Source organism: Rhamphochromis sp. 'chilingali' (assembly GCF_963969265.1).
Source record: "Rhamphochromis sp. 'chilingali' genome assembly, chromosome: 2".
NCBI lineage: Eukaryota > Metazoa > Chordata > Actinopteri > Cichliformes > Cichlidae > Rhamphochromis > Rhamphochromis sp. 'chilingali'.
In genome coordinates, this window is record NC_137930.1 from 22,856,103 (window position 1) to 22,881,942 (window position 25,840).

The 25,840-nt window shown below is 39.7% G+C and overlaps 1 protein-coding gene across 1 annotated transcript in view; it reads left to right on the forward strand.

Annotated features, from left to right (window-relative positions):
• Positions 1-25,313, forward strand: part of fubp3 (far upstream element (FUSE) binding protein 3) — a 27,792-nt gene extending 2,479 nt beyond the window's left edge. The window contains exons 2-19 of the mRNA XM_080875829.1: positions 8,457-8,568; positions 11,325-11,358; positions 12,260-12,309; positions 12,448-12,519; positions 13,994-14,051; positions 14,282-14,444; positions 15,431-15,529; positions 15,724-15,828; positions 15,931-16,033; positions 16,725-16,825; positions 17,048-17,177; positions 21,533-21,693; positions 21,969-22,042; positions 22,153-22,229; positions 22,528-22,584; positions 22,765-22,815; positions 22,932-23,056; positions 23,653-25,313. Of these exons, the coding sequence (XP_080731955.1) occupies positions 8,457-8,568; positions 11,325-11,358; positions 12,260-12,309; positions 12,448-12,519; positions 13,994-14,051; positions 14,282-14,444; positions 15,431-15,529; positions 15,724-15,828; positions 15,931-16,033; positions 16,725-16,825; positions 17,048-17,177; positions 21,533-21,693; positions 21,969-22,042; positions 22,153-22,229; positions 22,528-22,584; positions 22,765-22,815; positions 22,932-23,056; positions 23,653-23,661 (1,581 nt within the window). The 3' untranslated portion in view covers positions 23,662-25,313. The remainder of the gene's footprint in view (positions 1-8,456; positions 8,569-11,324; positions 11,359-12,259; positions 12,310-12,447; positions 12,520-13,993; positions 14,052-14,281; positions 14,445-15,430; positions 15,530-15,723; positions 15,829-15,930; positions 16,034-16,724; positions 16,826-17,047; positions 17,178-21,532; positions 21,694-21,968; positions 22,043-22,152; positions 22,230-22,527; positions 22,585-22,764; positions 22,816-22,931; positions 23,057-23,652) is intronic.
• Positions 25,314-25,840: the final 527 nt, after the last annotated feature.

Sequence of the window (25,840 nt, forward strand, 5' to 3'; positions counted from 1 at the left end):
TGAAAATACAATTAAAATGCTTCTATAAGGTGTTATAGATGCATGCATACAAGTAATGGGCCATTTTAGACCTTTGCTAAGTGGGTTATCAGCAACAGGGCAATGTTATATCATGTATAATTTAGCTTTTGTGGATAGAAAAGAAATGTTGTCCTGAAACTAAAACAATAGGATCATTTCCTTAAGGTGGTGTAGATGCATAAAGGATTAAAAAATGGGTATTTTTTTTTTTATCCGGTTGCTACATCGTTGCTCGGCAACTTTATGGCATCTTAAGCCTAGATTATACTCTGTTGCAGACATGGACAGCTAGGGACCCGATGGCAGAATAATCATTCCCGTTATACTTTGACATACACTTAAACTCCGCCACCTGGGGAGCCTGCGTAGTTGGTGCATTGTAATGTAAATTCTCTGCGTGCGAGTTCACACGGGCAAAAGAAACCGGCTGGCACACGGACATCTACAGGGGCCCTCGCGCTAACAGTACATTGATGAAATTTACATCACTAGTTGACTTGCGGACATGTAAAGTATAATTCCTGCTAGGGCTGTTCAATATAATGATAAATATTGGATGACGATATGAAAACGTCTATCGTTTCATTTTACGCTATCGTTTGTTTCGTGGTGTCGCAAAATATTTTTTCATCGTTTTGATGGTCACTGTAGAATTTCTTAAAGTTCTCTCTTTATCTTATATTTAATATAACAGAGTGTTTACGGATGAGCAGCTAAAAAGAGCCGTCAAGTGCTAAAAAATAGACCTTAGAACACGCCATGTAATAAATACTCACAAGGAAAATTGCGGCCGTTTTTACTTATGTAACACTCAACTCCAGGTTCACGACGCCCATGCACACATTAACACTTCACTCAAGTCGAGTTGCCCAAGATTCACAGAATTTACAGAAAATGTAAAATTTTTGTGATATATATCGTTGTCAGGACTAGAGCAGGGTGATATGACCAAAAATATCTATCACGATATACATTTGAAAATTTGCGATAACAATATAACTGACGATATAATTAACACTAGACAAAATACTTTACAACTCCTCAACTTTATTAGTGCAAAAAAAACCCCATCAATGTATTTTGCTCTTACACAAGCAGCTTTTTAAGTGCATTAAAATTTTATAAAAAATTTGCACTGCAAATGCAAATCCTTGCTGATAGTTTAACCAAAAGGCATTTCCAGTGGAAATTGGCCGACATATCCTCAGCATAACCATGTATAATATCCACAAAACTTAAAAAGAAGTTATATACACACAATACGGTAATATTATGTTGAAGCAGAGTACGTATCACTCCGCGAAGCTCCTGACTACGGTAGCTATAATGCTCCGACACTCCATCAAGCGGTGCAGCTTCGTAGCTTAGCAAAGTCGTACTAAAACATTTGACAGATTTTCGAGCGCCGTGTAGCACATAAAATCGTTTCGAGGTCAGTAAACACAACCAGAACTCATACATAAGGCACACGGGATTATAAGGGGCACTGTCGATTTTCAGAAAAATCAAAGGATTGATTTCAAGTGTGCCGTATTTACCAAAAAACACTGTAATAACGACGGCCCGCTAGCATGCTCTACCAAAAATAGTGCTTTGTTGTGTATCTGACGGACGAAAGCTAAACCAGTTCCACACCACTGAAGCTCCAGCATTTTTACAATCCAATTCTGGTTCATCCGTTTCATTTAACGATCCACTTTCGCTCTTCTCATTCTGCGTCGCAGCCATGTGCGTATGTAAACAAAGGCACTGCGCATGCACGTTTTACACATATTCTATCGCGATATTTCATTTTCTTATCGTTGCCCAACATTACACCGGTATTACCGTGAACGGTATGATATGGCCCAGCCCTAGTCAGAACGATAAATGTCTTATATCGGGAGATGAGATTTTGGTCATATCACACAGCCCTAATTCCTGCTTTCGTATATTATTCATAATTGAATTTTTGTGAATATGAAAATGTTCATAAAATGTCATAAAAGAAATTATGTAATTTTATTTATTTTAAATTAAAGGTGTTACAGGTATATGAATGGAAAAACATAGGCCATTTTAGTTTATTGCCAGGTGCTTGCTAGGATAAGATAATCTGTAAATAAAAACCTTCAGCTTAAGACATACCTGTATCAAGCGTAGTTGCTCAACACCAAGCTTGGCACAGTTAGTCACTGGCACACAAAGAAACAGAGATTTCTTGTACCATAGTAAGATTCCTTTAATGTACAACAAGAGTTACCGGTTTGAAAACGTTACAACACCACCAGCAATGCAGCCAATGTCCCTCTAGGTTTCTGTGAACGAAAGTTGCAAATAACCCAGTGGAACTGAGTAAAATGTTGAAAACTGTGCGTAACTGCACCAGTTAGCACTATTTTGATGTTTTGGTGTTTGTTTTAAAGGTGGATGTATGGCACCAGTTTCTCAATATACTGGAATATAACCAAGCAACTAAGGCCATGTGCTGAGCTACACTAATCTGATCCTCTGTTTGCTACAATGTACATGGCACAAAGTAAACTATATTTCAGGCACATTTAAAACACTTAAGTTTCACACAGCTCCTCAAAAATACAGGGAATATTTAACTATTAGCATAGGACCACTATTTTGAAACCACAGACTAAATTATTGCCATCTTTCTGTTAGAATCCAGAAGTAGACCGTGTACATGTAGCTTAACAGATATGAAAGAAAAGATTTGACTGTGTGATTAATTGCAGAGAGCCATAAACAGTTGAATGAAGCACCAATAATCTGTTCGTCTCTGCCACATTTTGTTTGTGGCTGGTCCTAAATTGCAGATTTGACTCGCTACACTAGTTCCCTTAAGTGGCACCACATACTCGACAGAAAAGAGAAGTCATCCCATCGTTTTCTGTTTTGTTTTGTTTTTTTGTGCATCATGTGACATTGATGTGGCATTAGTGTTGTACGGTTTGTTTTGTTTTTTTGTGTCGTTTAAGTTCCCTCTGATGCAGCTAAAGCTAGTACCTGTTTGTCCCTGCTTGGGAGCAGCTGCTGAAAGTGACTGACATTTAAATCTTGGAGCCGAAATGGCTCAGCCGTACATTTCCTACTTTCTGCTTTTATTAAATGGTCTTGAGCCATAACAACAACAAGTCACATTAAATTGCTAGTCTAATTCACCTCTGCAATAAGCCCCCTATTTCCCATTATCTCAGTGTTGTTAAGCCATTTTAATCCCTAAATAAGTATTTGACATTTAACACATTTGTTTTTTATTAAAGTATGAGACCTGACTGACAGTAGCAGTTTTTCTTGTTTTGCATAGCTGCTCTGCAAAGGTTGCATTCAAGAAGTGAAACCCGGAGGACAGGCCAGGCTGCAGTGCTGTTTGCCTTATGGCCTCACTGGACACAGAAGGCTTTCTGCTGATGAATATGAAGTGTGTACCCTTCAGTGAGCCACCATCCATGAGATGGCATGCCTGTCAACCTCTTGCATCATAGATGTAGATTTCTACATTTGTTCAATGTCAGGAGTCCAAAAGTCAGAAAGGGGGGGGCAAATGATAAATTAATCTGCACCTCTGCCCACAGTTAAATCTTTTTTCCCCTAACATTATTTAACTTGCACTAGTTTGCTCTCCTGACCCACAGCTGCAGGTTAACGGGTGGTGGTGGTGGGGGGTCAGGCAGTACAGAGCAGCAGGGGAACAGTAGCTTAACTGAGAGTATCCGCAGTGTTGAGAACAAATTCATATAGACGGATGTGGTAAAGGTGATAAACTTGAAGCTTTTCTACTTTTACAATAAGGTTTGAGTCAGCTCCTGTATAAATGCAGCATGTAGCAATTGCTGGTGTTTAAATTGCCTTAATTTTTGCTGGGTAAATATAAAATGTTTTGAATTATGTAGTTATTTAGCAGTCTGCTAGTACCGCTATGATGATGGCACAAGGACTGGGCGATATATCGAGTTTTTAAATATATCGATATATTTTTATACAAGATGAGAGATGTGACGATATCGTTTATATCGATATAGTCTATGTTACATTATAATTATACTTGTGGAGCCGCATGTTTGCCTCTTTTGTCTCTACGCTGCGTCACTCTGCCTCGCCTCTCTCCTTCACTGAGCACAACTCCCCCTCCCCCATCGCTTCACCTGCAGGTAACGACAAGATGGACACGGCAGCTATCAAAGAGGAGCTGGTCGGTAAAAAAACATTTGGAGATTACTATTTTAGTGCTGCAGCGTTAACGTTATTAAAATGAAGTTAATGCCATAACTGTATTAACACGGCAAATCTCCGTTAACGAGTTGCCGCGGATCGCCCCGTGTGCGGGGCTGCATGGCGTCAACGTGTTAGCGTTACGGTTAGCGGTTACCTCGTTAACGTGTTGACGCCGTGCAGCTAGCACTACTAGTATTTTCACCATTTACAGCGCCATAAAGTGAAAAATGAAGAGTGTGTGAAACTGCGTGCTGTATCTCCTGCCCCGAAACAAACTACCTTACAAAACTCGTATACCGTATTTTTCGGACTATAACCTTACACTAAAATCCTTTCATTTTCTCAAAAATCGACAGTGTGCCTTATGTGTGAGTTTAGGGCTGTGCGATATGACCAAAATCTCATATCCCGATATAAGAATTATATCGTCCCGATAACGATATAAATCACAAAAATGTAACTTTTTCTGTAAATTCTGTGAATCTCGGGCAGCTCGACTTGCGGGAAGTGTTTCCAGCTGCGCGTCATGTAGCTGGAGTCAGTGTTTTAACCGATGCATGAAACTATACATTTTTAGACATAAGTTGTAAAGGCCGCCGTTTTCTTTGTGAGTATTTATTACACAGCGTGTAAGCCTGTTCATCACCCCGTTCTACGTGAGCAAAAAGTGAGTGTTGAGTGCCTGATTGGGAAATTGTAGTTCAATGGTGGAGGTCTGTGGACAGCTTCAGACTGCTCATCAACCTGCAGAGAGCGTCTGATGTCAGAAAGGGGCAGTGTCAAAAATATGTGGTACGACCGATGTGTGGTACACTCTTGGTTATAGGTTTTGCATGGCTCCTGTTCCTGGTAACTCCGCTGTCACTCCCTTCCCTATTTTGGCCCACTTATCAACCAGTTAGCAGTCTTCCACATGGGACATCATTGCAGCTGGGATGCTTCTAGGGCTGAACGATATATCGCATTTGCGATAATATCGCGACATGATCAAGTGCAATTTTCTAACCGCAAAGGCTGCGATTATACTCTGGACATGTCCAAATTCATGGGCTGCATCCTCCTGAGGCCGCATTTGTAGACCGATTACGTCACAGCGACGCGCCGAAGGCTGTCCAAATTCGTAGACTCCTCCGAATGTAGCCGACAAATGCGTCCTCCTTTTCCCCGAATTTGAAGGATGGGTCAGGTGTGTCCTTCGTGGCCTACCATATCCCAGAATTCATAGCGCGGCCCAGCCAAACTCCAGTTTCCAGCAATGGCGGCCGCTACTAAGTTTTAAAATTACTCATACTAATCTTTCTGGGTCACAAAATAAACTTTTAACATATTTTCAGGCGAGAAAGTAGTTGTGTAAACATCAAATATCTGCTCGGTTTATCAAGATATCGCATATTTGCAAAAGTGACGTTTTCGGAGGCGTCTGCTACCCACCAGCTCGACAGCTAGCCGGGAGCTCGAGGGTTACTGATGCGGCCGAGAACGGCACAACTCCCGGCACATCATTTTCAGATCACTGCGGAGTTTCGCTGCTCGGGTTAAACGTAATATATAAGTCACTTAGACAACCTAAAAATGTTATTGTTGGGCTTTTTTCAGTGTTTTGTTTGTTCGTGAGTAAATCGGTTTGGCTGAGATTAAAGTTATTAGATTAGATAAAATAAAACTTTATTAATCCCCCGGGTGGGTTCCTCCTTGGTTTTCACACAGCTGACTAAACGTCAAACAGAAAACTTATTAAACAGAAGTATGAGACAGTCGAGAATTTACACCAGTGTCTGGTTATATTTTAGATAGCAAGAAGCAGACGGCCGAGTTTATTAAACTCCACCGAGACAGCGGTGACGCTAATCAGAAGGCTAGACCGTCCAATTTCACGCCTTTAAATTTTAAAGGCGTGTTTGTGTGTGTGTTTATACAATTGCTATTATGTTTGCACTTTATGTGTAATGTTACTGACTGCAGAGATCAGTAAGATGTGTGCATTTTTTATTTATTAGTTTTATTTATTTAATATTATTTTTTAATTGAATGACTGTCTAGTAGTTCACAGATGTCGAAAAACTGAGTGTGGTAAAGCCACTGATTTTTTTTATGTATATTTCTGCAATCTGCACATTGTACTGACTTTCATTTTAATGTTTACACCAGGGTTCCTTGTCAGCACTTTATGCTCAGATGTTTGTAAGCTAAAAATAAACTATTGTGTATGTTCAAATATACTGTTGTGATTGAAGAAGTTAAATAAAAATGTCAGTCATCAATTCATGCATCACCTCATGTCATCATAACAGAGGTCTGTCTTCCAGGAAAGAACAGTTTAAAATTAATGTAATATAGTATTGGCCATACTATATGATGTATTGCTTGTCTTTGTTTAATAATACAGAAGACAAAGACCTTAAAAAAATAATCGCATATCGCATCGCAATCGCAATATTGGGGCAAAAAATCGCAATTAGATTATTTTCCATAATCGTTCAGCCCTAGATGCTTCTACACAAGGGAAGAATTTCTGCTTTTATTTGAAACTACATTTAGGTTAATGAAGATCTCTGCTTTGTCTCGTTTACTTTTAAAATGATTTCTCACAGTGAAAGTTACTAAAATACAAAGTTAGGACTTTGTAGAGATGGTTTTCGAAAAGCTCAGCCTCTCTCCATGCGGGAAAAAAAATCAGCTGAGATGAAAAGATGTGCATTTCACATTTCTTCTTAATACAGAAATGTGTTTTTGTGTTGTTACACATGTACTTAAATGCCACATCACCATGGAAAAAAAACAACCCCACACCTGCTTCCCTTTATGCCTCCTTATTTCCATTGCAGGCCTCTCACTTCATGAAGTGGATAATTGTCCCTGAAGGTGATGGGAAACTCTAATTTCCATCACTATATTTTCATATCGGGGAAGAAATTCCAGTCAGGCGCATATGGCAATTCAGTGTAATTTCCTGTAATCCAATACTTTTGTATGGAAGGAGAGGTTGCAGATATAATGGGGGAATGGAAGATGCAGCCGGTGCTCACAAGAAGATTTAAATGTCGATCATTGCAAGCATCTAATTTAGGCAAGTGGCTGATTTGGAAATGGCTTTAAATCAGTTTTTAGTTGAGCTTTAAAGCAAATAGCTGCACTCTACTTGTACTTTAAAGATGGGCTCGAACACTTTCCATCACTACAAGAAAACTGGGTAGTGAAACAAATGTTGTGTTGCTAACGTGGAGTGCTGAGCCTTACAGCTTGTTTGGTAATTTAAAAACAAGTGCTGGTCAAAGCTGAGCGTATTGTTTCGTTATGTTTTTTTGGGGGGGGGGTTTAGATATTCTGTGCTATATTTATTTGCCAGATTTCCCTGAATTATATTATAATTTAAAGAAACTGAAAAAATAAAGAAAAGTTGAATGTGCAACTGTTTGGTGCAAGTTGCATGATTTGTGTGTGGGGGATATTGTGGTGTCAACAGTTTTCCCCAACAGCCTTTCAATTTTGGAGATCAGTAGCAAACTAAAGTCCTGTGCACAACCAATGACGGCTTTGTACTTTCTTCTATCTGTTGTAGCTGTTTACTGTCACCAGGAGGCAGTGTCACAAACACCTGGTCAATGGCTTGTCAATGCTGTATCATTTTTGATCTTTGGGTTTTTTGGAAGTGCATCTGGACCAGCAGCTGACCAAAATTGCCTGACATTTATGCTGGCTGTCAGGCCGCTGGTTAAGCAGAACCCTGCGTTGTATATAATTGCAGTGAAATTGTGTTGCTGTTTGCTTTTTGGTTTAGTCACTGTGTGTTATACATTAGGTCCTTTAATTGCTAGCCGGCCCTTTGAAAGAGATTCAGTTTTCGCTCCAAGGACCTGGGAGTCTTTGTCGGTGTTTTAGGTAGCTGTTGTGACATATCTTGTCAGTTGTGATATTGCAATGTACTCTGATCTTTATGATTTATTGATGAAAGCTTGAAAACTTGAGCCAGTGAGAACCAGAATGTGACAGATGTTTCCAGGAAAGCATCACCATCGATCAGTCGTTTGAATATATATACTGTCACAGATTGCAGCTGTCAAATAGATAACACCCTAGAGAGACCAAACTTTGCTCCAGAGCTGATGCTTTAAATCAAGCAAGAAGGAAAGACGAGGTGTCACACTTATAAAAGGTTGCCCAAGATTATGTGTTGGAAAGGAAGTGTATGTTGAAAGGGTATCATCATGTATCTGCTGTTTTGTCCGCAGATGACAGCCAAGATGGGAGGAGACCAGATGCCCAATATGAACAGTTCATCTCCAGTCTTGGACCCCTCCATGTATGGCTTTGGAGGCCAGAAACGTTCACTAGACAATGGAGGTGAGTCTTCAGGATATATACGCGCACACGCCGCATATTTTATAACATACGTGCTCACTGGCCCCTTTGTTAGGTACACTTTGGAACCACTTTTGACTTCAGAACTGCCACAATCCATCATGGCGGAGATTCAACGTTACTGAAAACATTCCTCAGAGATTTTGATACTGACATGATGGCCACTCACAGCTGCTGCAGATTTGTCATCTGCACATCCATGAACTAACACCACATCTAAAAGGTGCTCTGCAATCTGGTAGCTGAAGAAGTAGTGAACTGAAGAAACAACCACTTTATTTGGAGAAAAATAAAACAAAAAAAAATGCAAGAATAGCCCAGACGTCCCAGTTTTACACTAGCACATGAACGCAGCTTACATTTGTGGATCTATGCAACGCTGGAAGTGTAAAATTACTTTTTAAAACCCCACATGGGCATATGACATCTGTGTCTATCAGGCAATTCATGCGCACACATTTAAGGTTTTGTAAGTGAGGGAGTGTATTTTTAAACATTTGTATTCAGACAAAGCTTTTTAAAAGGAGAATTTGTCTAATTTGTGAAGCCGAACTTTATAAATTGTGCGTAATGATCAGTATTTATTCCGGTGTGGATTGAAGCATGTGCTTGCGAGTTTAAAAGTTGACGCATCACTGCACACATTAGTAAATCTTAATTTATGCCTTCCTTTGGAGGCCCATTTGCATCTAGGTGCATTTGAACATGTGTACCTACCAAAATGGCCAGCGAGTGTATAGTTCATATGTTGGCAGCATAAAATTCACAGATATGTTTTCTGGTTCTGCAGCTTCTCTTGCATAATGTTTACACGGGCATTCTGCTGCATGAAAACAAGACGCGTTTATCACTATTGGAGAGCGATTTTCAAAATCTGGGATATAGAGCCGCAGCAGGCGTGTGGTTGATAACCAAAGGAAAGCATGCAGTGAAATTAAACTGATGTAGGGAAGTTTGTTTTGGGTGTTGTCCCTTTTCCTCACTGAACTTGATCTTTGTTTTATTTGCTCTGTTTTATTATTAATGATTAATAAAAAATGGGTGACATGACGCATGGCTCTTTGCCTTTTTAGCTTGCAAGGGTTTGTGCAACTCTGTTTCATACTGGGCTCCACAGAGTTTAGCCAACAAACACCATTATCCAATCCGAAGGAGAAAATGAGGCATCGCCTTTTGGCGTTACTTTTCAACAAAAAGCTGTGGCAGCAGTTGCTAGAAGCAGTTAATCGCTGCTTATAACAGTTTAAGTGCACTGGTGGCCAAATGTTTGCAGCACATGCCATGCCTTGTGCTTGTGATTATTATTTTTTTTCCATCTCTTGCTTAAGATGGAGGGAAAACAACATTTCTTGAGTTATTTGGTGATTGGATAACTTGTACAATTTGCATCAGTAATCGTGATCCTTTTTCAGGGTTTGGCACAGAAGAAATACATTTTTGTTTTTACTCTTGCCTCTAGAGCTCTGGCTAATTGACAGTTTTTCCGCAAAATGTACAGTGAAAGCATCATGAAACCTGCTCTGTTATAAATAAACAGACGTGTGGACAGCAAATTGGAGATCTCAAACCAGACTACGCTAAAGCTTTGAGACATTTTCATGTAAAAGCAGCTGAATTTGGTCATATTAAATAAGGAGTTATTAATTTGAATTGTAATAAATGGCTTTTCTTTCTAAACTCTTTCTGAGTGACTCTCATTCAGTCACTTTTCAGTATTCACGGTTCTGTGTAGAAGTTGCCAAACTGCCTGTGTACATTTCATCTGTGTAGGAGGAACTGTTGTAATCTGAAGTGTTTTTGTGTCTGCTTGGACCTGACACTGCAGTGTCGTGATTTTATTTTATTTATTTTTAACTACAACAACAAAACATTGCATTTTTCTATGCCTTGCACACAAAACAAAGATTTGATGTCTTTCATATCCCCGAAGTGGAAACGCGAGACATTTATCCTGTCGTCTTATCTCCTCACAGTTGTTTGTATGATAGTTCCACCCTGAATGAACGGATAAGAAAATTGTATGCAATTCTAGTTGAGGTTTATTTGCTACTGTCATTGTTTGGATCGCTGTGTGCTCAGCTTTTTCTCAGTCAAGGTTTTTCTTGCAGTCTGGAGGGGAAATGACAGAAATTGTATCTGTGTATCACTGCAGTTAATTATCAAACAAGTACACAGGCACTCGAGGCATTCAGACTTGATCATCCAGTCTTGTCCTCGTACGAGTGAGACACACACCTTCCTCGTTTATATTCATAGCGGTCCCATTCTTAAGCGTTAACCCCAGTGCTTTTCCAGAAGAAGTGAAATCAGTGCAAACAGCCATAAAATTGATTGAACCCACGCGATATCAACTCAGGTGTTCACGTCCATGGCAGCACATCCTCCAGTGACCCTGCAGGACCCTTGCTTGGTGCTACCTGTCAAAATTCAATTCAGGACCAGCAGTCGCTGACCCGGCTGCTGCCTCTCTCTTTCTGAGCGGCTCTGATTGAAACACTCACTCATACACTTGCAGGCCCGATTTCCATGCTGGTGAAAGCCCCCTGCTGCAGGTCAGCCACAAACATGAAGGATTGGCAGAGCCGTCCCCTCCACCACTGACTCGTTCTTTCTCATTTTGCTGCTTCGCTGGCGATCACTTGGGCAGATATTTGTGGTGCATCTGCTGTATTTTAAACCATGATCTCAGATTATTTGTCACATGTTAATTGGTGTGCTTTCCCCTCTTTTTCTCTCAGTGGGGAACCATCTCAGTGCAATGGTACATCAAAGGTAAGCAGAAAACACCTGAATAAGTCCTGTGTTCATAGAAGTGCACTCAGTTTATCAGCGTATTTTCTCATACAAGCACATGCATGTCTGTGGTTAACAGTATGTTGTTGTGCCGTCAAAGATGAATATGAACCCAGTTTTACATGGTTATCATAAAGTTGTTGCTGCTTTTGCTTTTAAGTACTTTTGCTATAGTTTAACAGTAAATTAAATTAGAAAAACGTAAAGCACCTTTAACGTGGACTTGTGATTATCTCATCATACAAATATTAATATAGTGGTGATCACATTAAATGGGGTCAAAGTTTAAAGTGATGTGGTAAATTTTTCTCAGTGAGTCAAAAGCTCAGGCTTATTAGCTTTTCTTTCCTACTCTTGGCTCTGTATGTAATCAGTGTGAGCAGATATTCCCTAGCATGGTCATCTCAGCCCCCTGCTGATTTGGCTGCAACCACAGAAGCTCCACACACCTGCTGTTCAAACCCTCTGTTTATGAGCGACAGCCATTCACAATAAAGTTAGCCAAAATTTGTTTCTGACTGTGGGTGGACACCAAGCCTTGGTAATAATATTTTAAACTGTTAGTCATGCAAAGCTATTAATGTCCAAGAATAAAACGAATATGGTACTCAAATTGATCCTCATAGGTCAAAGCAAACCTTTTGGTTCAAATTGTAACTTCCTCACAATCTTATAGCCTCAAACAAAATAAAATGAAGTAAATTATGTGCCCTGTGATGGACTCGCAGGATGTGCCCCAAATTTCAGAAGTTATTCTGTTGATTGTATAGAAAACGGTCATTAGTTGTAGTCCCAATAATTTCAGCATTATTTCTTTTGATGTGTACAAGATGTCTCTGGCAGAAGGGCAGAATATTGATCATGTACCAATTTCTCTCAGGGCTTTTACAACAGAAGACTTCAAAGTGCCTGATAAGATGGTGGGATTCAGTAAGTAGCCTAACATTTGACCTGTAATCATCAGTATTGACATTCTGCTCAGTTTTTGGGTCAAAGCACTGGGCCTCAATCTAAATTGTGGGGCGGGGGAGAAAAGTTAAATGCTGAAATTTCTCTCTTTTTGCTCAGTCATTGGAAAAGGAGGCGAGCAGATCTCAAGAATTCAGCAGGAATCAGGTTGTAAGATCCAGATTGCTTCAGGTAAGTCCAGTTTAATCATAAACATAATATAAAAACATGGTGGCAGTGAGGTCTTTCAAGGTGGCAAAACAAATGTAATAACACATAACATGGTCACTTTTCATTTTGTATATAAATACTGCGCCGTGTGCGTTACTCGCTTTTATTGTGTGCAGCAATAAAAGATGATGGTGAATGTTGTTTCCTCTGAGGGTCAAACTGTGGCTGGAAAGAAGTTTGACATAAATTAAATGTTGACGAGGTGAAAAATCATCAAAAAAGCCCCAGATGAAAATTTAATTTATTGTATATGTATGATGTACAATATAATATATTTCAAACTCTCATCTTCTGTTTTATTTGGTCTTGTTTTGGTGACACATTGGGTTTCTCCAAAGCTTCAGCCTTCCATTAATATCTTTTTTCTTTTAAGTCTGAGCAAACTTGCTAATTTTTCATGATTGTATTTTAAAGATACAATTTATGCTAGCAGAAGCCTCGTGTCTCTGCCAGAGGCCGTTCTGCATTTGCAGCATACCTGCAGATTAAGAAAATATTGAATTCAGGATTTTGTATAGAATATTTACCTGAACTTTTTGTTTTTATCAAGCTTTAAGTTTGCATGAGCAAGCCTGTACTTTTGTGGACTTAAAGTATGATGTGATAAGATCAATTACTAAGTTTTCTGCTAAGGCTAGCAAACTTGGTTGGTAAGCGGCATTCACAAACTATAGCTGAAGCTCACATGCCTGCTAATTAGTGCAAAGTCAAGGACTAATAAAATATTAGAAACACTCAAATCCTGGGGCGCAGACTTCCTGGATGTCTGTTCCACACTTTAGGCTAAATTTCACTGTCAGATTCCAGATAGTGAAAGTTGGACTTTAACATGTGTTGCTAACTTTTACCATTTAGGGAAGGGGAAGAAAGTCTAAATGCAGGGTTTTGTTTTTTTTTGGGTTTTTTTGTTTGTTTGTTTTAAACCAGGTTGTAACCTATTGCATAACATAAGAGCCAGTCGCAAGTGGACTTTACACTTTAGAGGACCTGCAGTTTGTGGCACTTGGCATTTTTATTTTCCAGCCTCTCTGTGGCTCTCGTCTTTGTTCTGCCATTCATTTATTCTTTGTCTTTGAGCCTAGTACAGAGGGTTTGGGAGTTTTGTTTCGTTTTTTTCCTCCCCACTCAAGCTAAATTAACAAAACAGAGGATTGTCTTCACATAGTTTGTCCAACATTGGTTCCAGTGTTACTCGCACAACTATCAGCACTGTTTGTGGGACATGCAGTGTTCGCCACATCTCAGGCTGTGGTTTGTTATCATGTTAAGTTGCAAGTTTGTGAAATATGTTGCTGAAAAATGAAACTCACCTTTTCTAACATGCAGTGCATTCATTTTTTTTATTGCATGAAACTAAAACTTAACCAAAACTACTTGTAAATGCAAAGATTTATTTTTTAGTGATGAGTTTCTTTAATTGTCTGTTTTCTTGCAGACAGTGGAGGCATGCTGGACAGACCCTGCACGCTGACTGGCAGTCCAGAGAACATAGAGTAAGTCTCACATTAACTTTGACAGATTAACTGGAACTCCACATGTCATTAGGAAAGTGTGCCCTTTTGTCATTCAGGGCTTGAACTCCAGTCTCTTTTCACTTGAAGTGCTGATCAGTGAATGAATCACCTGAGCTCATCTTTCACAACTGCAAAGCGTTTTCTTTGGGGGTGGTTGTGCAGGTTGTAGTGACAAATCCCTTGTCTTGCTCTTGGCTCCATCCCTTCAGGCAGGCAAAGAGGCTTCTGTGCGAGATTATCGAGCAGTGTAGGTATGGTCCAGGCTTCCACAATGAGATGGACGGGAACAGTTCCATTCAGCAGATCCTGATCCCTGCAAACAAAGTCGGCCTGGTGATTGGAAAAGGAGGAGAGACCATTAAACAACTGCAGGTCCGCGAGTAGATGCACTGCACTGATAACACAACACATGCACTACAGTAAAAACGAACCATGGTGATGACCTGATTTTTGAACTTCGTATTATTATTGCAACATTTTGCATACAGATTGTAGGACTATAAAGATTGCAAATGGAGAGAATGGGTTTGGTGTTTAACAACTGTTGGAAGTTTCGGGGGACACGTCACAGCCCTGTTGCACAGGGTTAAACTTTTTTTTATTTTTTAGAAGGTGGTTTCGTGTTAGTCTGTTTGAATCACGTGACTGTAATTAAAAATATGCCTTGAAGTGGTAACTGTCTGCTTTATCTGAGAGTTCTGCAAAAAGGACACTAAAAGCACAAAGCCATCCTCTAAAAGAGGTCTGAGGAAGAAGGAAGCAGCTCTAGTTCTAAATTATCCACTGACTTACAAACTGCATCTTTAGAACAGATCAAATTAAGGTGGTCAAGTTGAAATTGATTTCTTTAGACTGGTTCTTTTGGGACAAACTTAAGGTTTGTGTGATTCTTCATCGAGCATTTAGGAATGAGTAAAGTGTTTGACCTGTCCAGTAGAAACTGACCCAAACTGAAATCAGCTGGGCTCTGTTTTAAGCATTAATCACTGGAGTAGGAACAATCGGAGGGCCCTTTTCAAACATTTTTCAAGGGACCTGTTTCAGTACCAGTGTGTGTTTTGAGCCTTGTTGTCAAATGCAGTGGTCTGATTGGTCAGATATCTTTATTCACATGTAAACAAACAAACAAAAACAAGCTTAATTCAAAGCTAAATGCCACAAATTTATCCTGCAAAAGTACATGGTTTGTGTGAACGGCTGCATTCAGAATAGTTTTGTTTTAGTTTTTTAACAACAAAAAATACATCCTGTTCTTTGAGATGTGCTAGAATCTCCTCCTTTTTGGAGCAAGTAGTATTTTGTTCCCCAGGTAACTCTTTGGTGGTTGTTTCTTCTTCTGTCTGATTGTACCCCTGCAGGAGAGAACAGGAGTGCAGATGATAATGATTCAGGATGACCCCATGCCCACTGGAGCAGACAAGCCCCTGAGAATCACTGGGGATCCCCACAAAGTGCAGGTCAGCCTCAGAAGTGCTCAGTGTGTGCCACTATCTGTCCTGTTTTACACTCAATTTTACACATTTTATGCCTTCAGCCTTCGACTCAAACATTTTATTTCGAAACTTTTTATTTTTTTGAGGAGCGGGTCAGTCCGACTTGGCTGTGTTTCACATGCAGGATCGTTTACCCAGTATTTGAATTTTCTTCTTAGCAAGCCCGTGAACTTGTGGTGAAGCTCATCCGGGACAAAGACCAGGGGGACTACAGAGCTGGCAGGGCAGATTTTGGCTCCAAAATGGGTGGAAGCAGTCTGGACGTGAGAGCCTTTTTCTCTGCTTTTCAGCTTCGGGACAGCCAGCTAAATTTGCTCAGAGTACATTTAAGCGTTCTTCATTTTCCTTTCTTTCTGTCAACATAGGTGGTTGTGCCTAGATTTGCTGTTGGCATCATCATTGGCAGGAATGGCGAGATGATCAAGAAGATTCAGAATGACGCTGGGGTCAGGATCCAGTTCAAGCAAGGTAAAGAGGATTGAACAAGGCCTTATTTTGGCCATTTCTGCCTAATACGATTGGGTCTAGATTAATTAAATCGCATACAAGGGAGTAGCTGATGTGCATCTCTGGTATTTTAATTAAGCTGTCGTAAAATAAGCTGTCATCATTTGTAGTTAATGTAAACTGTAGAGTAAGAGGTCAAGAAAGCCCTTAAAATCTGACATGAACGACACACAAAATATGGATTTAGTACAACCATGGGCTCTTGAGTGTCTTTGCAAGTGCTTGAAATCAAATTTTTGTACTTTATTATAATAATTTTACATTTGTAAAGTGTTAAGCTTGTACATTTTGGTCCTTATCAGCCTACCTGCATGTAAAAGATGACAAAATTATAGTTGTAGTGGTGATGTACTTTACAATCAGTCACAGAAAAGCTTTTTCTGAATTAGCCCAGCTGTCAGTAGCTGTTCATTCAGAAGTTACGGTTTTGTTTGACATCTGTCTCCTGGAGTGCATGCGTAGTTGGTGCATTTTCATGTAAATTCTCTGGAGACGTGTCCATGCAGTCACGGGGGGAAAAAACAGGCAGCCACTAAAGTTAGAAACATATCACCTATATTTTCTTAATTTAAATTCAGAAAAGTATATAAAGTCTTCATGCGGTTTAAGCTTCTCTAAAATAACTTTTCCTCCCTTGAATGTGGTTGTTCAGATGACGGTATCAGCCCCGACCGTGTAGCTCAGGTGATGGGACAGCCCGACCACTGTCATCATGCGGTCCACCTCATCAATGAACTCGTTCAGACAGCTCAGGTATGTGCTTCTTAGTCCCCGTGTATTTGCATCTGTTCATGCAAAGTTGGCTTTAAATATTTAATTAGACAATTTGTTTATGAATAATTTTTTTTTTTTTTATTTTAAATGTCCATCAGAGCAGTTGCTCATATGCAGGGATTTTTTTCCTGACCACCAACAATCTGTCAAGTTCTTTTGTGTCTTTATTATAATGACCTTTCTCCTGTCTCCTCCTGACAGGAGCGAGATGGATTTGGCGGCGTAATAGGACGTCGAGGGCGAGGTGACTGTAACATGGGAGGGCCTGGAGGTCTGCAAGAGATGACATATGCAGTACCAGCTGATAAGTGTGGCCTGGTGATTGGCAAAGGTAAGGAAAATGTTCTGGAGATATTTAAACACAGATACAGTTTTTTCTTTTAAATATCACTAACGCTTAAGCACAAGATGCTGTTTTTTGTATTTGTTTGAGCTGATGTTGCATAAGCCTGATTAAAATGAGCAGACTTGATAAGAGTATCCAGCTCAGCAGATTGCAGTTTCCATTTTAATAACTGCCGTTTGGTGTCCTGCCTCTGAGAGAGACTGATGAGGAGAGGAGGGGGTGAGTGACCACCCTCCTATTATCCCTCCAGGGCTCATGTATACAGCACAAGTGGCATTCATTGGCTTCACTAAGGGCTTAATGACGGGGATAATGCGTGTAATATGACATTAATTGTTAAAGGTGCATAATAACAGCCCTCAATCATGTGGAAGGCTGCCTGGCATCTAATGAGGGTCTTTCAGCCCAATAGAGTGCAGCGAGGGAATGAATAGGAGGAATTAGCTTATTGGCTATTCATGCCCACTCTATTGCCAGCTATTTAAAAGTCATTGACCATTGCATTGGAAGGAGCTGTGTGTGTGTTGTATGCTAGGATGGATGCTGCCTTAGTGTGTGTGTGTGTCTGTGTGGGGAAGGGCAGGTCAAAGGGGGCCTCTTTACCTAAGATAAAAACATGGCAATAGAAATGTCAAGTGGCTTTTGTGCATGTAGTGGGGCGAGGGAAACAAATAAACCTGGGCGTTGCGTCCCCCTCTCTGTGCATTAGCATATGAAGTGGGCCAATATGGTGGAGATGGCGGTGGGTCTGGGTGCTGTCAGGCATCCCTTAAAGGGTGCAGTGATTAATATCTTTACGATGCCATATGCAGCTCATTGCCCCTCTGTTCTGACCTCATACACACCGCCACACCGAGCTTGACGAATCAAGCCACCCACCAACCTACTCAGACTTTACCAGAGACGTGACGTTAGTGCAAAACACATAACCAGCATCACAAAGTATATATCAGTATATCCGTACATTTGCCGTAGTACATCTGTATATTTGCTTAACTTATCTGTATATAATTGCTCTTATTGCACTTCTGATTAGATGCAAACTGTATTTCGTTACCCTGTATTTATACGTGTGTAATGACAATAAAGTTGAATCCTGATCCGAAAGTTACACCGCACAAGTTTTAACCTGAAACATCTAAACCCACAGTGGGCTGCTACCTTTGCTACTGGCTAAAATTACCATTTGTGTAGGAACTTTTGTTATTCATCATAATTTCAACCACTTGTTGTTTTGTTTTTGTTTTTTTAATGATTTAAGCTTTTAATGATGTGATTTTGATATGGGGTTGTTTTGCTAATTTAAGCTGAGTGAGTAAATATTTAAAAGGGGCCTGTGACTTTTTCAGCTCTTCTTGTCAAAGAGACAAAAATAAACTACCAATAAGTACGTCTGAGACGTAATAAAAGGTTTAGTTTTTTGGGGGTTTTGGCTTTTTGGGGAGGTATTTGGGTTTAAACTGTTTATATACTGAATTGTTTGCACTTTTAGTCCTTTTTTTTAAATTTATTTAATTTTAAATCTCATTAGTGACAGACTGCTGAGAGCACGAAGGCACGTTTTTATCTACTCCGTTGTTTTCTATTTCATTTTTTAAAATTTATTTTATAACTTCTATTTTAAGTTTTTAAACTAACCAATGAGATGTTAAAATAAGATGTGATCTCTAATTGTTTATTTCTTTGGTAGATTCCTAATCTTAAAAAAAAAAAAAAAAAAAAAGCCCAACCCTTCATTTGACTTCTGTAAAAGGTGTTAAAAATATATACAAACAGTCTTCCCTTGGAGATTAATGTATTTGAATGGGGCTACAGGTTTGTCTGTTTCCCTGCTCTCCCAGTGGAGCAGAGACTTTCACTGTTTAAAAGTAAATAAATAAAATTTTTACCTCAGCTGCATTTAGTTTGTTATTAGGCTGGGGTTTCAGTCTCAGCAGTATTTCATTTTATTTGGCCTTCTTGGACAACAAGTCAAATGGTGCATTGGTGTTTATCCCATAACACGAGTCAATACCCATCCTTATTTTTTTAAAGTGGGAAAATACTTGCATGCAGTTCAGCGAATATACATTTCTGTTCGTGTTTTAGAAGTTTTATTTATTCCACTATTTCAGCTATAACACCCCACTGTAATGTCATATAAAGCTGAATACAACGACATTAGAAACATCGCTGCCCGTTCTGCTAATTCTACTTTCCCTTAATGCCACTAGAAGTTTTATTTTCCCCACCAGCAGCTAACCAGTCCCTTGGCTTCGCCCTGAATGCCGTCACCAGTTGCACTTTTGTCTCCCTCCTTTTCTCCACCTCGCTAAACCAGTCTCATTAATAAAGCCTGTATTATCTGTCCTCACTACAGCCCAGTCCATGAAATGAATAGTCGGGGTCTTCATTGCTCTCTGCTGTCTGACTAGAAGAGCTCATAATGGCTTCATTAAGGCAGAAGTTTCATTTGGTTGACAATGGGTTAATGGCCCATGTGCAGTCTTTTGGCAGCATGGAATAAGGCTACCGGAGGAGGAGAGATTTTTGATGAGCGCTTTCATTCGGAGGTCAGCCAGGGTCATCAGAGTGTCAGCCACAAGTGAACAAATATGTAATTGATGTTGGGACAGCCCCGGTGTCCCCCCGGGAAGCACCCTCGGAGACACCCCCCCCCCCTCATCACAGAGGACAACACCGAGTCAAGAATGAAAGGGGGTAAAAGAGACAAACGATATCCCAGAAGGAGGATACGCTTCAATTTTGGCCCCCTTTCTCCTGCCAGCTATGTTTCATTTCTCCCTGCTGGTGTAATTGCTCTCCCCACACGTCGGGAAGCTGGCATCCGATGCAGAGGAGGGGCTGTCGTGCAGGAGATGTCTTCCTTTGTTTCCTGATTTGCATGGATGTTACAAGAGAATGGTAGATAAGTGGTGAGACACATGCCGTATTTTTCTTAAGGTAGCACTCTTAGATTTGGTCAGAAGAGAAAGTTGGCCCAGTGCTCGCTCCATGTGTTGTGGAGCAAAGCACCGAGTCGGACCTCAGAAGAGAGGTTACGATGACTTTGGTCTTCATGCAAACCCTGTAAGACAAACTTGACGGTCTCGTATTGAATGACCAGAAAGTGTAGTGAGCGACAACTGTTTTCTTCTCTCATTGCTTTAGTTTTGATGAAGTCACACACAGATATCATTTCCTTCACTTATCAGGTAATAACCTAATTTAAAGTAAAGACCTTTACACGCCGGCTGCGTGAAATCTGTGCAAATAGTTCATGCGTTCGAAATATTTTTCAGACTCTCCTTTATTTATTTTGTTGTTTTTTGATACAGCCGTGCACACGGATTTTTATTTTTTTAATTTATTTTTTATTTTTTCTTCCCATATCTGAATAAACCGATCTGGCCAATCAGATCATTACACTAAAATAATGCAGCTTTACATGTACAAAAGCCGTCGTGATACAGCTCCAACTCTGATGAAACCACAGAAACAACAGGACCAGCTCATCATCGCTTGGTCTCATCTTGTTTTTAACTGCTTTTTATTGTAATTTCTTTTAGTTTTTTAAGGGCAAATTTCTCACAAAAAGTGTGTGTGTGTGTCATAGCCAGTTTGACTCTGAAAATTCTGAATTTCGTGAGTTGGGTGTGTAACGGCTTTTAGCCTCTTGGCCTTAGAAAGATGGCACGATGCATAGATGGAGTCATAAATAGAAAGAAGAGGGGAAGCTGTTATTTATGGTTTTTACAAATTCAGTCATGCAGATAATTGGGAACTAGCGGTATATGAAAGCCAATCGTTAGGAAGGGCTGTGGACATCAGTGATAGCAGTAGCATGGAGAGGACAGTGGTAATGAAATCTAAAGTGGATTACAGCTCCTGTAAATATTAGTCGGGTGCATTCATAGTCAACAATTAATAAAACTGAGACGTTACTAAAATCGTTTCCTTGTCTGGAGCTTCTTTCAGCTGCTCCCGTATTCACAAAGGGTTGTCACAGCGGAGGATGAAGGCTCTTCTTGACATAACCCTCTCAAGGATTTGTTCCTCCTCTTGGTCTAGAGCGAGGGCTCTTTTAACATGTTAGGCGAATGTGTTAACCACTGTGCTAAACACATAACCTTGTTCCCAATTAGCTGTAAGCTTTTCACTGCTTTATTATGATAAACTCTGACCAGTACTGATAGTTGAGCACTTCAGATCTTGGAGTTTACTTGGAGATTAGATCTGGAGTCTTCCAAACCCACCTCAGCCCACAAGTGTTTGGCGTTAGTGCTTAAATGCACTGTTGTTTGAAAAATGTGTGCAAGCTGCATATGAAAATTGAGTGCGTTTTTGTTTTGTTTTTTCAGGTGGAGAAACCATCAAGAACATCAAAGAGCAGTCTCGTGCCCACGTGGAGCTGCAGAGAAACCCGCCGCCCAACACCGACCCCAACGTGCGCATCTTCTCCATCCGAGGCACCCCTCAGCAGATGGAAAAGGCCCGCCAGCTGATCAATGAGAGAATTGGGGTAGGTGGTCTAGCTCCAGCCCCCCACGATACTCCCTCCCCAAAATGTCCATTGTCTGGTCTGATATTCATGAGCGCACATGTCAAAGCGGGGAGCTTCTCGGTTGAGCTAGGCTGCTCTGGTCCTGGTGGCCAGCAGGATGTCACCAGAGGTTAAACATGAAGAATCCATCAAATGGACTTAATGGAGTGCATCAGCCCTCCGGCCTGCCCTCTGACCTTGCCTGTTGGCTCCTTTTAAACACAAGTGTGGTCTCCTCTCTTTATCTTGTCCAGGGCCCAGGAATCGGGGGGAACAGCACCTTCGGTATGAATCCCTACAACCAAGGACCAACCACTCCCCCGCAACAGTAAGGGTCCATTTCTCTCCTCCTCACAGTGCATTTTAACACACACCTATGTGAATATAGATGTTCAGCAGATGCCGTTTAAACTCACGATTGCAATCTCCTGTTTGAAGTGGGCCTCAGACGTTCATGACTGGAGGATGGGGGACAACTTTTCAGATATGGCAACCCCAAGGACAACAGGATAACGGTGAGTAATTTCACCAAGAATGTGCTTCTTTATCTAGACGAATACTGTGATGCATTTTAAGAAGTTTTATTAGCTATAAATTTGAAAACTGCGACCAAAAGCTCGGCAGCAGAGCACGACTAGCTCTGTTCTCAGTCTTTGGCAGCTTTCCCGGAGGTTATCCACGTGTTTCTTGCACCGACGTGTTTTCCATTTGCTGTCGGTGGAAATCATCAGAAAGCAGCATTGCAGATGGAAAAGCGGAAAAGTAAAATCTAGCCTCAGTAACTCTGGCGGCATTATCTGTGTCTGGTTTCAGGTCACAATGGATCCCAGACGGGCCAGATGGACTGGGAGCAGTATTACAAAAAGTTAGGCAAGTGTCACTCAGGAACAAAAGGACATTAATCCCTCAGCTCTTTGTTTTACTCTTTCAAGACTGAAGTTGAATCTCATCTGTGCACATTCATTTTTATTCACACAAGCCTGTTTTTAAAAAGAAAAAAAAAGAAGAGAAAGTCAGTGGAGTAGAAAATAAAAATTCTGCTCGTTATAGGTCAGCAAACCCAGGCCCAGAGTACTGTTCCTGAATACAACAAAGGATGGGGTATGTAGTTTTACCGTGTTGTTTTAGGAGTGCAGTAGATACGGATTTAAGCATATGCTCAATTCCTGCATTTGTTTCTTCTTCACCTAATTTGTTTTTCCCCTCCTTCTGTTCAGGCCAGGCGGCTAGTCCTGGATCTCAGCAGACCTCCAATCCTGACTACAGCACCTGGGTTGACGTCTACAGACAGCCGATGGCCTTCTTCAGCCAGGGCGCTCAGACGCAAGCCCCGGGTCTTCAGGTGAGGTCGGACTCAAATGTACAGATGTTGAAGGATCAGCCCGTCTCATACGGCATGCATTCAGTTTTATACTCCTGGAGTAAATATTAAAGTTAGGAGGATTTTTTTTTTTTTTTTTTTTTTTGTATTGCTGCTGATTGTGGTTTACATTTAAGAAATCATAGTAGTGATATTTTACTTTAGCCAGGTGTAGTAAAAATATGTACTGTTTTTGTTTGGTTTTTTTGTTGGGATTTTTTTTTCTTGATAAATAAAATTACATTTGTTTAAAAAAAGTAAAATATTTATATAATATATATTATCACTTTTTTTTTCCAGCTTAAATTGGTGTATTTAATACTAAGCTCTTGGAAAATAGGAAGAAAAAGCAACTTTACTCCCATTAAGACTGTAAATATTTTATCCATTAACTGACTGTTAATTAGAAATGGTTCACACTCAAAATTAAAACTGTTTTTAGAAAGCTCGCAGTATGCTGCTGCACCGAACACTGTGACGATGCAGCGTTTTTGCAGTGCTGTCAGTAGTCGCACGTTTTAATGGAAGTGCCTGACAAATGTCGATGTGCTAAACGCTGTCATGTTTTAACTTTACAGGATCATTAGAGAAGGCGCCCAGGTTAAAGACTTGAATCACTGAGGATGAAAACAACCCTTCTTCTTCTTCTTTCTTTTTCTTTTTTTTAAACTGGGGGTGGGGGTGGGGGGGTCTAGATTTCCAGCGCCTTGAAGACTTTTCTTTTCTTAGTGAGAAACACTAGCTGTAGAGTGACTTATATAATAAAGTAATATTTCTAAAATCAGGAACATTTATTTGTTACTAAATGCTTATGTACACTGTTATTTTGGATAGACAGTATATGGGATCCCTTTGTTCTTTGGACTTGAGAGAGCTGTTCTGTTATATTTTTTCTTCCTATATTTTCCTGTCTTTGCTCAGTTTGCGCGCCAAAATGAACCCAAGAGTTGTAACATTTCAAAAGGCAATATGATCTATTTTTTTCTAGCTCTGTCGAAATGAAACCATGATTGTGTGCTTAGCAGTCTTGAATACAGTGTTTTGTTGTCACATGTCGTAAGATGTTTAAAACGTTTGTTTAAAATGTCTTTTCTCTCCTTTTACATAATTCAATAAAATGAAACTGTGATGTTTTTTGTTACAGGTTTTTTTTTTTTTTTTTTTTAAAGGTTAAAAGGTTTAAGGTGGGTTAATGTCAGCCAGTGGCAATAGTTCTAATTTAATTCCTGTTGTGCATTGTTATGCTGTTTCATTGTCATTTTTATTGTACTCTGGTTTAAAGAAAGGTGCAATATCTTATTTCACTTTTGAAACAAAGATGGGTTCTCTAATATTTTGACAGACTTTTTAACTTGTAGTTTTAAGATGATTTTTTTTTTTTCCAAATGCAAATGTCATGGATAATTTATTACACTGATCTGATTTAGGGGGATGTTGCAAATAGCTTTTTTGACTTTGCTACCTTGTACAACTATGTATATATATGCTCATATATTTGACTGTTTAATTTAAACATCTGTTTCATATATATAGATATATAAATACTTTTTTTCCTGCGATCAGAGTTGCAGGAAAATTGTCCCTCTTTTTCTGTTCTGTTTTCATACTGAAAATGTTCAGATTGTGAATGTGCGATTTGAAATTTGATGTTGCATCTTGTTATGAAGCAAAACAAGACGTGGTGGATTTTGTTTTTATTTTATTTTTCTCTCCTCTCCTGGGTGTGTGTTCTGTACCTGAACTATTCAAGACTGCTAAGCCCCTGTAATTCGTACCTGTGTAATAATTAATGTAGTATTTTATGTTTTAAGTATTATGATCAAAACCTGTCTTATTTGGTACCTCCCAGTTCGCCGGCGCCCCCTCTGAGCCCTTGCTGTGGACTCAGCGGGGCGTTGGACTCAGTCCAATGCTAATACCTTTTTTAATTTTTTTTTTTTTTTTAATTTTCTTGTGTGATCTAATATAAATGATGCGTCATTATAGCAAGTGATTCTGGTTATTAACGTCATTTCTTAATGAAAAGGGATATAAATTCAAAATGTCTAATTATGGTGTTTATTTTGGTTGGTTCTTTTTCCTCCTCTTGTGTACAGTTAACCATGTATTGAAAACATCCGGACTACCTTTATTGTGTACTGTTGAGCTGAATTTTTATTTTATTTTCTTTTTTCTGTTTGAATATTGTAATCATTTGGATGTCTTTGGTTGTATTCTGATACTAAAGTGTTAAATTTCACATCTGAAACTTTCTGAGAGCTCTATTGTGTTCGTGTGTGTATATATATATACTAACAGATGATACATAGAGGATATATAGGCCAAATGTATGTTTTCATGTTTTATAAGCAGAATATCTATTTTCTATAGTCCATTGCCAGTTCTCAAATTCAAATAAATTTTCCGCAAGCCTCTCTTGTGGGTGATTTATGCTATTACACGTTCATAATGGTAACTTTCCTGCACTGCCGAGCTGCTGCATGCTGTAATACTTCCACTGCGTTACGTCCACAGACAAAAAAAATACCTGCGTGTTTAAGAGTCTGTTGCATGACTTTTCATTGAAACTGATTTTTGATTTATTATTAAAATAAGCCACTGCCTTAAGTTTCTGGATGAGGACTTCAGTTGGAGTTGTACTATAGCAGACTTCACCTTCAGAGCCTGTCAGGAAATCTAAAGTTGGCCTTCCTTTTATCTTTTTTTTTTTTTTTTTTTTTTTTTTTTGTTGCTCCAAATGCTGCACTACTTGGCCACATTTCCTCT